The sequence below is a fragment of the Echinops telfairi genome, unplaced genomic scaffold (assembly GCF_000313985.2).
Source record: "Echinops telfairi isolate 266 unplaced genomic scaffold, ASM31398v2 ScPeMD7_3533;HRSCAF=4204_1, whole genome shotgun sequence".
NCBI lineage: Eukaryota > Metazoa > Chordata > Mammalia > Afrosoricida > Tenrecidae > Echinops > Echinops telfairi.
Window position 1 is genome coordinate 8,478,264 of NW_022107432.1, and position 13,544 is coordinate 8,491,807.

Sequence of the window (13,544 nt, forward strand, 5' to 3'; positions counted from 1 at the left end):
TGGATTGCAGACCAATGCACAACCACCAAGGGAGGCCAGGATGGAAAGGTGAACGTGTTTGAGGAACATTTGAGTTGACATTAACGGTAATGGAATCATTTGGGAAAGGATAACAATGGTGGCCTATTATGAATAAATAACGTAATTGGTGTTACTGAACTGTGTTACTGTAAATGTGGAAGTTCTGTAGATAAATGTTCTCAATACACACACACACACACACACACACACACACACACACACACACACACACACACTCTCTCTCTCTCTCTCTCTCTTCAACAATTTTATTTCAGTAGTGTTGAAACCCAGGTACTATCTGACATCATACACCAGTGCAATAGTTTAGAAGCCAGAAATGAGTGCAATCTTTGCAATTTTAAAAGATTACAAAAACTTTAACTTTGTGAGAGCGGTGGAACAGACTGTTGAAGGAGTTTTGTAGAAATTTAAACATTATTGTGAAAAACGGAAGCAATGAAAGATAAAGCAGTAACAACTGAGAAAAGAGTTTCTGGGGAGGGTGGGGCGTCACTATATTACTCTGTTTACATTATCATAGATAGTTGAAATTTCCTGCAATAAATAATAAAAATAACAGACAAAATCTTGATGTAGAAATATAAACCAGAAATGTAACATGCAACCTCAGTTTTAACAAGAACATATTTTACTCACGTGTGTAAAAACAATTTTTCTATTTAATCAAAAAGAACTGTGCCATTTAATAGAAATATAAATAGAAATATAAATGTATAATGCATTTTAAAGAAATAAACAAAAAAGAGTGAGAGAGATTAATCTAAGAGACATAGCACAGAAATGCTAAGTGTTGACTTTGGTTGGATTGTAATACCAAAAAACACTTCATTTGAAATCAGAAATCTGATAACTGACCAGATATATATTAAGAAACTACTCATGTATAAAGTGTGCTAATGGCACTAAGAGGAACCCTGCTAGGAGCAATGATTTAGTGCTCAGCAGCCTAACTGAAAGGTAGATGATCTGACTCCATCTAGGAGCCCTAGTGGCACAGTGGTTACAAGTTGCAGTGTAATCCACAAGGTCAACAGTTTGAAGCCTCCAACAGCTCCTTCGGAAACAAACTGGACTTCTGACTCCTGTAATGCCCAATCTCAGAAACTCACAGGAGCAATTCTACCCTGTCCTATGCAGAGTTGCTATGGGTCAGCATTAACTCAGTGGCATTGAGTTTCAGTTTGAGCAGCTCCATAGAATGAGTCAACAGAAAAAAGGAAAACTTTCAACAAGACGGATTGACACACTGGTTTCAACAACAGGCTAAAACTAAACAACAATTGTGAGGATGGTGCAGGCCAGGGCAGCATGTCACTGTGTTTTACGTAAGGTCACTAGGAGTCGGAACTGACCTGATGGCACCTAACAAGTAATGGCTCCATGGGGAAAAGACCTGGTGATCTACTTCTGAAAATATTACAGCCAAGAAAAGTTTATGGGGGCAGTTCTACTCTATCACAGAGAGTTGTTATGAATTGAAATCAACAATATCCTACATCATATTGCTTGATATTTCTTTCCATCTAAAGACAAAAGCCAGCTTATCCTGGAATCTTGATCACTTGATACATTTGGCCTTTCAATAAGGCTTAATCTTTCTCAAGTAAGATAAGTTCCTTTAAAAAAATCATTTTATTGGGGACTTGTACAACTTTCCATACAAGATAAATTCCGTTTGGTTGATTAAAAACTGTCATTGAGTCAGTTCGGACTTATTGCAACTCTGGTTCATGTAAAGCCCAGGTTCTAGTTTAACCTCTTCCCCTATACACTTACATACAAACGCACACAGATTTTGGAACTTAATTTGTCTTATTGTGGGAAACCAAGAACTGGGAAGAAAGAGTATGCAGACAAATTGTCTACACTCATATTTAAGTCTGGGAGGCAGATTCTCATGGAGGAAGACCTTCACGCTTATGAACTGGAGATGCATCCCGGTCACATTCTCCTAGGTAAAAGCTGTTCCTCACAATGTTCCCGGTAATAATGCCATTTTAAGATGCTTCTTGGAAGCACATGGTTGCTACTATACGTTTCAAGTCTATCTGCCTGAAGGTTGTCTGCCATCAAGAACATTCAGACCACCCCATCCTAAGTACAGCCCACTCCCTTCTGATATGGATCCCAGATTATTCCCCTGGAGCTGAGGTCAAGCCAGCTCAGAGACAACCAATGTTAAGCCACCATATTTCCTTAGAACCCGCTCACCTTGTTACGTATGTGCCTCGCTATTATTACATGTATGTCCCTAGTACTCTCCTTCCTGTTTATTTTTTTAAATACTTTTATTGGGGGCTCTTACATCTCTTATCACAATCCATACATTCATCCAGTGTGTCAAGCACATTTGCACATATGCTGCCATCATCATTTTCAAAGCATTCTCTTCCCACCCCTTTCTGTTTTATGTATACCACTAACACGTGCCCTTCCTATATTACGTGTATGCCTCTAACACATCCCCTTCCTGATACGTATGTGTCACGTGCCTGAGATTATATAAACCTAAGAATATACATTCACTCTCTCTCTTGATCCTGCCATTGGAAGAAGTGCATCCTTGCATGCCTTGTCTAATGTTTCTTTAATTTACTGTTCAATTACATAATCGCCCTTTGGACTTACTCGGTTGTGGAGGCTGGTCCCCCACATTTTATGTTGTGGAGGTTTATAGATCTACACATGTAGATGTTTATAGATATATATATCTATATATATACTTTTTTGGTACCAATAGGAGTAAAACATAAAATAGAATGCTGAATCATTTGTTGGTGAACATTCCATTACAACTCCCTTGCATCAAAAAGAATGAGAATGTTGTTGTACAGTGAAAATGTAACCATGTCATTGAAAAATGTCCACAGAAATGGTTCAATGAGAACCTAAACTGCTGTGTAAACCTTCGCTGAAAATACAGTATTAATTTTAAGAAAGAGAGAGAGAGAGAATTCCTTATAGCCCAAGACTAGACCCATACAAACCTGAAATGGGCAGAAAGCTCCAGGTGGGAACGCAGTGTCTGGTGACAGGCCACACATTTGACTTGAAATGGAACATCTTTGCAGAGACTGATCAAAAGTTTCTTTGCAAAAGATGGAAATGATATTGGCTGTGCTATTCCCTTGACATCTGCAAAACAGAAGCCACTGACTTACAAGGCTCGATGAATAAACGGCAACTCCCAGCCTTCCTCCCATGCCTTTTTCAACATCGATTGATGTAAAGCAGATATTTATTTGAAAGATTAAAATCTATAAGAAGGCATTTTTTATCCTGATTGCAAAAGATGCTGAATTCACTGCTTTATTAAAATTTGAGTCACAAGTCTACAGAAACACCAACTTCCCAGATATCATGGATATACAAACATTTTCCTGAATAAATGTTTTCTTCCTCTTTCTTTTCACTCCTCATAGTACAACTTATTTTTAGTTATTGAAAGATACTACGTCTCTTAAAAATAAAATGGGCATATAATGTTTCATTGTTATGGTTCTCAGAATAACAAGGGAAACCAAAAAATAATTTAAAAATATGATAAATCAGCAAAAATCATTAATTTTCAAAGAGAGTATTAACATACCACCCAGTTTAAAACTTTGAAGGAAATGATTGTTCCCAGACATGTGCTTCAAACATTCATCTTTGCTGCTAAAAAGAAGGAAGCAATTTGGACACGCAAAACACTGAATAATCTGAGGAAGGAGGTTGTTCGTATGTCCATCATTTGTAGCTTCCTACAATATAAGGGAAAGCTGTATTATAGACAAGAACCAAGTTTCAATGCTTAAAATCAATTTTCAAACACTGCTATTGACTGTCTACTTTAAATATTCCATGTCAAATTTAATTTTATTTTGTTAAAAGTACAGACCAACTCAACATTTCCTGTATTAACAATTCAGCGAAAGTGATTACACCCTTCAAGTGGCGCAGCCATTCTCAACCTCCTTTTCTGCGTAGCTGTTCTCCCATTAACAGAAACTCATTACCACCTAAGTCATATCACCATGGGAACTTTTGTCCCCTTGAGTGTGAATTGTGAAATTCTTTATAACTGAGGTTATTTATATTACATTTGAGATTTTTTTTCATGCCAAAACAAATTAGGACCATTGTTCTGTGACAATAAATGTAGAAGCCTCGCTTTTATGTACTTTTCATTTTTTACATACAAACTTTTATGTTCTATATCAATGTACTCATGTAATCACATTATACATGCTTTTTCTATTATTTTGCTTTGTTACCTTTATGCTGCAAAAAGGCCAGTGTTGACAAAACTAAGCATTCTTCCACACAGATTTGTTCAGACTTAATCATTAAAAAAATATATAGCTATAAGTAGAGAAGCACTGTCAATGTTTTATCAAATACTGTGATTTTGTAGACTTCTCTGCCTCTTAGGTTTCCTATTCCATAATACCTAATGGCAATTCTTAAAAATCAGCTCTAATTTATCCTTCTTAATGGTTGTGGGTACTATAATTTAAATAAGCATTCATTTCCCAATTGTATTATCAATATAAACAAAGATGATATAATCATCCTTGGCTATATAACTCTTACCTATAGTTGCTTTTCTCTCATTATCAGGAATGGCCTTGTTGGGTTCAAAGAGATACATATTGAATGTTCAAAGAAATAATATTACTGTTCAAAGACTTTAATAATTCATATCTTCCCATATGACAAAATAACAATTTATAAACTATCAAGGGCTCATGAGGGAGGGGGGAAGGGGGAGGGAGGGGAAAAATGAGGACCTAATGTCTGGGGTTTAAGTGGAGAGAAAATGTTTTGAGAATGATGTACAAATGCGCTTTACACAATTGATGTGTGTATGGATTGTGATAAGAGTTGTATGAGCCCCTAATAAAATGATTAAAAGAAAAAAAAATCATATCTTCCCTAACAAAGAATAAGCCTGGTAGCAATATGGGTCTTTTAAACTCTTGCCAAGTGAACTAACTTTGTAATACTCATGGTTACTTTAAGGAGCACTTCCCTGTCTCCTTGAGAGCTTAAGCATTTATACCATGGCTCACTGTAGTTTCCTAATAACATTTCCACACAGTCGAATGCCTTTGCACAGTCAATGAAAACACAACTAAATATTTTTCAGGGATTCTCTGCTTTGAGCCAAGATCCATCTGACATCATCAATGATACCCCTTTTCCACCTTCTCTTCTCAATCTGGCCTGAACCTCTGGTAGTTCCTGTCAATGTACTGCTGCAACCATTGTTGGACGATCTTAAGCAAAATTTTACTTACATGCGATATCAATGATACTTATTCTATAGTTCCAGCATTTGTTGTGTCAGTTTTCTTTGGAATAGGCACAAATATGAATCTCTCTCAGTCAGTTGGCCAAGTAGCTGTCTTTTAAATTTCCTAGCATAGAAGAGTGAGTGTTTCCAGTGCTTCAGCTTTCTGAAGCATTTCAATGGGTATTCTGTTAATTCCTGGAGTCTTGATTTATTATTCTTTAAATTCTTTTTCAATTTTTAAAATTTTTGGAGCCTTTATTTTTGGCTAGTGCATTCAGTGCAGTTTGAATTTTCTTTTAGCAGCACCATTGGTTATTGCTCATATGCTACCTCCTGAAATGATGGAATGTCAAATAGTTCTTTATGGTACAGTGACTGTGTATTCTTTCAATTTTCTCAATGCTTCCTGCATCATTCAATATTCTGCCTACAGAATCTTTCAAAATTCCAACTTGAGGCTTGGATTTTTTTCTTGGGTTCTTTGTTTTAGATATGCTGAACGTGTTCTTCCCTTGTTTTTTTAATTCTAGGTCCTTGTACATTTTGTTATATTTGGCTCTGTCTTTTTCTTGAGCTGCTCCTTGAAATTTTCTATTCAGCTCCTTGATTTCATCCTTTCTTCCATTTGTTTTAGCAACTCTACGCTGAAGAGCAAGTTTCAGAGTCCCTTCTGACCTCCACTCTTTCCTATCTTTTCGATGACCTTTGGACTTCTTCCTAAATGAGGGCCGTAATGTCCTACAACAGCTCATCAGATCTTATTAGTTTCAAAATGTCAAATCTCTTGAGATGTTTTCAAAATCAGGTGGGATAAACTCCAGCTTGTATTTTGGCTCATGTGAACTTGCTTTAGTTTTCTTCACCTTTATCTTGAATTTATAGATGAGCAATTAATAGCCTGTTCCACAGTCGACCCCTGGTCTCGTTTTACCTGCTGATATTGAGCTTCTTCGTCTGTTCTTCCACAGATGTAGTCAACTTGATTTTCCGTGTGCTCCATTGAGGGACATCCATGTCTATTCCCTTTTGTGTTGAAAAAAGGCATTTGTTATGAACAAGTTGTTGGTTTGACAAAACTCGATCATGTGATCTCTAACTTCATTTCTATCACTGAGTCCACATTCCCAACTACTGTTCGTTTCTAGCGTTTACATTCTAATCACCAATAACTATCAATGTGTCTTAATTGCATGCTTGATTAATTTCCAACTGAAGTCACTGGTAGAATTCTTCAATTTCTTCATCACTAGCTTTTGTGATTGATGGATAAATTTGAGTAACAGCTACATTAATTGGGTTTCCTTGAAGGCTGATAGATATAATCCTATGACAAACAGTGCCGTACTTAATGATGGATTTAACATGATCCTTTCTGACAAGGGAAGTCATGCCATTCCTTTGTATTGTGTTATTCTTAACATAGAAGTCATGATTTTTTATTGAAAATGGCCAATACTAGCCCATTTCAATTCACTAATGCCCAGGATATGGATCTTCATGCGTTCCACTTCATTTCTGACCACTTCCAATTTTCCTAAATTCATACTTCTTACAATAGAAGATTTTTGCACCGATTTTTTTATTTTGAGTTGTGCCCTATCAGCAAATAAGGAAAGGCTTCTCTCCCAGGCTTTACCTGACATATGTCACCATGGTTGACTCCCCTCCAAGCAATCATCTCTCTTCAGTCACATTTCGAGTGCCCTCGGACCTGGGAGGCCCATCCTCCAGCCGTATTTCAACAATGTTCTGTTTCCTTTGCTTATTTAGGCTTTCAGTAGTCGATAATACTTGGAAACTATGCAGAAGGTTTTCAGTGGCTTCTTCCTTGGAAGTGGGGAACTGAGTCTTTCTTCATTGTCTGTTCTCACTCTGGAAGCTCTCTGCTGAAGCTTGTTGCTTTGGGTGACCCTTCTGGCATTTGAAATACAAGTGCACATAGTTTCCTGTATCAGAGCAACACACAAGGCACCACAGTATGACACACTTCCACAAGTGGTGGAAGTTAAATATATGACTCAGTAATCTCACTTCAGGATACATACCTTAAAAACTGAAATTATAAAAAATATGTCCATAGTTTTATGTTTAGAGCATTTGTATAGAAAAAGCAGAAATCATGTAAATATTCATCAACCTTCTATAAACAAAATGTGATATAGCCATAAAAAATATTACTTGATCCATTAAAAAGTATTACTTGAGCCATGAAAAAATGAAGTACTGATACATGATTACATACATGATAGGACGCAAGTGACTTTCAGAAACATTAAGCTCATAAAAGAATCCAGGGACAAAAGACCACTTAAAATATGATTTCATTTATGCAAAATGTCCAAAATACAGAAATCTTCAGAGACAGAAAGATGAGTGCATAGGAAGAGTAGAAGATGGCAAGGATGACAGATAAGTTGTGCAAGATTTCTTTAATTTTCAGGATAAATAACCACCAATGTACAAGGATAGCAGTGAGTTGGAGCAAGGGGTAGGAAGAAATCACACTGGATACCGGAATCCTGGGAACAGAATGAGAAAGAGTTGATACCCATTGACCTACTAGTGGGCAGGCAAGCACTTGATCTTACAGTAACCCTGGCTCCGCAGGAAGCTATCTGGTGGTATAGTACCCACAATATCCTTAATGTTAGAAGATGCAAGAAACGTGTTGCTTTTGGTGTGGTCCCAGGATCAGGTGTATTGCCACCATCTAAGGCGCTTGTTAGAAATCCTTGTTTTAAGGCTCCATCCAGATCTATTGAACCAAATTCTGCATTTTCACAAGATTTCCAGGTGATTTATTTATACATTAAAGTTTGAGAAAGAATAATTTAAAGGAAAGACCATACAGAGCAGTGATTTTCAACCCCCTTTGGGGGTCGAATGACCCTTTCACAGGGGTCGCCAGATTCATAACAGTAGCAAAATTACAGTTACAAGTAGCAACGAAAATAATTTTATGATTGGGGGGGGGGGGTCACCACAACATGAGGAATTGTATGAAAGGGTTGCAGCATTAGGAAGGTTGAGAACCACTGTTATAGAGGAAAATAAAAGGGGGAAGAAGTAAAATAATTAAAGTTATAAATAATTTCTCCCTCATTCCAAAGCAGAATGGATACGTATGAAAAGCAATGAGGATTACATTCTTCTGAGCAACCCCTCTAGATGATGAAGCCAGATAAGTGCAATTAAACGTATACATGTCCTTTCCTTTAGTGTCTCCAAGAATCACTGCAAGAATAAGCAATATAGAGTACTTTTGAGGGCTTTAGGCTAGTACATACATATTTTATGTAATACTGCATGATTCCCATAAAACAAGAAAATGGGCAAATTAAGTGAAAACTTGGGAAAATATAAATGAGACTAATTAATGCTAAGTTTAAACTATCTCATCCTAACTTACTAAAAAGAAAGCAAAAGAAGTAAATATAATTACAACAGAGAAAACACCTAGTACACGAAATAGGGAAAAGTTCGCCTTCTGAAAGAATTCCAATTTAAGAAAAAAGGGAGAATATAAGTAATCCACCAAAACCCCAAGCTCACTGCCATCGCGTCGATGCTGACTGATAGCGACCCTTACAGGGCGGGTAGAACTGTCCCTGTGAGCTTCTGAGATGGTAACTGGGTGTGGTAGTAGAAAGCCCTGTCTCTCCTTCGAAGCGGAGGGGGGTTTCAAAACACCGATCTTTTGGATCACACTAAACGTGCAAACACTGCGCCAGCAGGGCTCCTGCAGTACTGCACCACAAACACGACATTATGAAATGTACTCTCCTCGCCTCAAACCTCCACAACACAAAACTCAACATTTCTTTGTTCAACAAATCTGCATTCTGAATGACATTACCTAAGTCATATTGTTTTCTCGCCTCAAAGTTAATTACTGAATAAATCACCTAAACTGGTCTCCTTAGTCCAAGGCTTTTGTTTTTTAAAATCTAATTGAAAAATCACTGCCACTATTAAACAACACCACTAATCTCTTTGGTGTCCCTAAAAATGAGGACAGAATTGGGTTATAGACTAAGAGGTCTTCCAGCGCACCTGTTTAAAGCATTATGTTTATCATGTTCCCATCCCACTCTTTAAGAGTTCCGTACTGCCAACTCAAGTTTAAAACCCTGTGACTTTATATTCAGGTTGCTACCTATATCCGGAGTTCCCACCACCCTCAGGTTCAATTCATGAGAAGAACTTACAGTACTCAGCATACAGTTGTACTCATAGTTCTGATTACAGTTAAAGTATGCAAGGTAAAAATAACAAAACCAATTACTATCCAATGGATTCCAGCTCAAGAAAATTCTAAGTGAGTCAGAGGACTGTTGTGCTCCACATGGTTTGGTTTTTTTTTAAATCATTTTATTGGTGGCTCATTCAACTCTTATCACAATCCATACATATATCAATTGTGTCAAGCATATTTGTACATTCGTTGCCCTCATCATTCTCAAAATACTTGCTCTCCACTTAAGCCCTTGCTATCAGCTCCTTATCCCCCCCCCTGCATCCCCCACCCTCATGAACCCTTGATAATTTATAAATTATTATTTTCTCATGTCTTACACTGTCCGACGTCTCCCTTCATCCACTTTTCTATTTTCCGTCCCCCAGGGAAGGGGTTATATGTAGATCATTGTGATCGGTTCCCCTTTCTCCCCACCTTCCCTCCACCCTCCAGTATCACCACTCTCATAACTGGTCCTGAAGGGATCATCTATCTATACTGTGTTTCCAAGTCTTATCTCTACCAGTGTACATCCTCGGGTCTAGCCAAATTTGTAAGGTAGAATTGGGATCATGATAGTTGGGGAAAGGAAGTATTTAAGAATTAGAGGAAAGCTGTATGTTTCATTGTTGCTACACTACACCCTGACTGGCTCATCTCCTCCCTGTGGCCCTTCTGTAAGGGGGTGTCCAGTTACCTACAGATGGGCTTTGGGTCTCCACTCTGCACTCCCCCTCATTTACAGTGATATGATTTTTGTTCTTTGATGCCTGATACCTGATCCCTTCTGACACCTCAGGGTCACACAGGCTGGTGTGCTTCATCCATGTGGACTTTGTTGCTTCTGAGCTAGAGGGCTGCTTGTTTGCCTTCAAGCCTTTAAGACCCCAGACACTGTATCTTTTGATAGCCAGGCATCATCAGCTTTCTGTACCACATTTGCTTATGCACCCATTTGTCTTCAGTGATCATATTGGGAAGGTGAGCACACAATGATATGAATTTTTTGTTCTTTGATGCCGGATACCTGGTCCCTTCGACACCTCATGGTCACACAGGCTGGTGTGCTTCTTCCATGTGGACTTTGCTGCTTCTGAGATAGAGGGCCGCTTGTTTATCTTCAAGCCTTTAAAACCCCAGATGCTATCTCTTTGGATAGCTGGGCACCATCAGCTTTCTTCACATTTGCTTACGCACACATTTGTCTTCAATGTTGAGAAGGTGTGCATCATGAAATGCCAATTTAATAAAACAAAGTGTCCTTGCACTGATTAAGTACTGAGTGGAGGTCCAATGTCCATCTGCTGCATTAATACTAAACCTATAAATATATACACATAGATATATTTCCCCATCATCCTAGAGAAAACAACGGGACTAATGGCTCTGGGGTGACATGGGAGAGGGGGAGGTGGGGGAAAGGATGTGGTGTTGACCAACCCAGGGACAAGGGAACAACAAAGGATCCAAAATTAGTGGCAAGGAGGGTGTGAGAGGCTTGGTAAGGATTGATCAAGGGCAATGTAACCACAAGAAATTACTGAAACCCAAATGAAGGCTGAGCATGATAGTGGAACAAGAAGAAAGTAAAAGGAAATAGGAAAAAACCTAGCAGGCAAAGGGCAATTATAGACGTCTAAATACAGGCTCCTCATGGTTTTTCATGTTTAATTTTTTCAAAGTAGATCATCAGATCTGACTGAAGACCTTTCAATTAATAGCCAAATACACCAACAATTTGTACCACTCAAACACTGAAATCAGAAAAGAAAAAAAGACATATGGAGTGAAGTCCAGAGTAAACCAGCACAAGCTTCCAAGGGTCCTGCCCCAGTGGAGTCACACAGAATGTACTTAATTCCTTTATTACTACACTGTGACAACATATGTCAAATGTTGTCTACCAGGAAGCTTATGACCAAATGCCCAGGATTTGTACTGGGGGCTGGTCAGGGAGTCAGTCGCTACCTAGCATTTACCAAAAGTCCATACTTTACAAACAAAGAAAATATTTAGCCCATACTGCCTTGTTTGCATAAACGGTTTAGGCCCATGAACCAATCATATCAGAGACTAATGAGGATGCTAGCCAACCCTGCAAACAGACCTAACATTTCAGATTTACTATTATTAACTATGCAAACATCTTTCTAATATTCCCAGGCTTATTATGCTGTTACCAAGTCACTTCTTCATGCTGCCCATTTCCATATTTACTCTTATGCCTACACTCTTCAAATTTAGGTAGAATTCTACCACTTTTTCCTTTCACTGAAGTCTCTCTAATCCTTGAGGATCTTCTCTTCCAGAATACTTTTCTGTGTTTTGCAGCCTATATTCCTCTTTCTCTGAACTCCTGCATCAATGTAAGACTACGACAACTTAATATACTATAGACAATATACTACAGAGCCTAATCAGTGTTAAAAAATAATACAGGCTTTCAAAACCTGAGACTGAGTGCATAACAAAACTGCTTCAGAGATAAACATCTATTCTTAAGGGACTGTAGACTCAATAAGATGCATTTGAGAACAAGATTTAATTCTCTACTGTGAATCTATACATAATAAAGTGTAGTTCTAGAAAAAAGATTCTGAAAACAATTAAAAACAACAAACCCTACCAATCTCTGGGCATTAGCATTTTATGATTTCAAATTTCATATTCATTTCACAAACATACTAAGTATAGATCTTCCCAATAGCTTTTCATATTAAAAAATCAGTTATGTGATGTGTTATTGTTTTAAATAAGGCCGTCTAGATAACTTAATATTATCTAACAGGAATTTAGTTAAACAATGTGTAATATATTCATTTAATAGAATAATAATTACTGAATTAAAATATAGAAATCAGTAATATATAGATTCAACAAACATCTGTTGGTGATACTTTTTTTAAAATCATAAAATAGTTTAGAGACCTCATTTTATGTAAAAATATCTATTTTTAAAAATTGCAGAAACGTGTATCAAAATGTTGATAGTGGTTGCCTCTCTGCAAGAGTTGGATGATTTATTTTAAGCCTTTCTGCAACAAACACTTAATATATTTGCAATGCTAATAAGGTATTAATGATAGAGTATAATATTTTGTAAAAACCCATTACACAGTTCCATTATTAGATGGATGAGCTTACACCACTGCATCAATTCATGTCTTTTGAAATGTAATACTCAGTGAGAATTATATAGCACAGTCATTTAAATTATTTCTATGTATTTGGTATAAAATAGTTGTTAATTTACTATATTGCTCCAACATTTCACCATGCAGTACATTTTTGAGTAGTGTTTTAGGTCTTTTTATCGGATTAACTTACAGATGATTTTAAACAAGGATTTCATAGAGCAACTCCATAAAATAAAAGAATCCAAAAATAATCTCTAGGGCTACTATTTTTTCGCTATCAAGCTGCCCTCTAATTTAATGCTCTAAATAATTTTACTTTCAGTACACAACTAAAATTTTTACTATTTGTGTACAATATTGTTCACTGCAAGCATAACAGCAGCAAGAAACATTCAATGCATTCCATGACTCTCTAGAAAAAGAATTCTTTTAACTTATGATACAGTCTTACCTTAGCAAAAAGGTGATCTCTATATTGCTGTTGAGTAACAAATTTTTTGTAACACACTACACAAGCAAAGGAATTGATGATAGGGCCACGTAGTGTGATTGTTGGATCACATGGTGAGTGATCAAACCTAATTGGCAAGAGAGATAACATTAGAAAAGCCTACTTCCTAAGGGCAGAACTATTGTCTTTGTTTATTAAGACTAAACACATATGCTCCCGTTCAGAACTTCATACTTCTCTACTGAAATAATGTACATCTTTAAGAAATATGAAGTGGCTCTTATGCCAGGCAACCATTTTAATGAACTCATATTAAGATTTAAGAGACACAACTATACATATAAATGGCTTTTGATCCTTTTAATGCTTATTTTAACCATTTAACTAAATTCTGCCTTG

General features: G+C 37.1%; 1 protein-coding gene across 2 annotated transcripts in view; it reads right to left on the reverse strand.

Moving 5' to 3' along the window:
- The window catches only part of ZNF451 (zinc finger protein 451), a 97,119-nt gene that overhangs the window by 37,230 nt on the left and 46,345 nt on the right, over window positions 1-13,544 (reverse strand). For both annotated transcript variants that reach the window (XM_045294921.1, XM_004696334.2), the window contains 3 exons: window positions 13,146-13,272; window positions 3,632-3,785; window positions 3,030-3,177 (listed from right to left, as the gene is read on the reverse strand). In XM_045294921.1, the coding sequence (XP_045150856.1) occupies window positions 3,030-3,177; window positions 3,632-3,785; window positions 13,146-13,272 (429 nt within the window). The remainder of the gene's footprint in view (window positions 1-3,029; window positions 3,178-3,631; window positions 3,786-13,145; window positions 13,273-13,544) is intronic.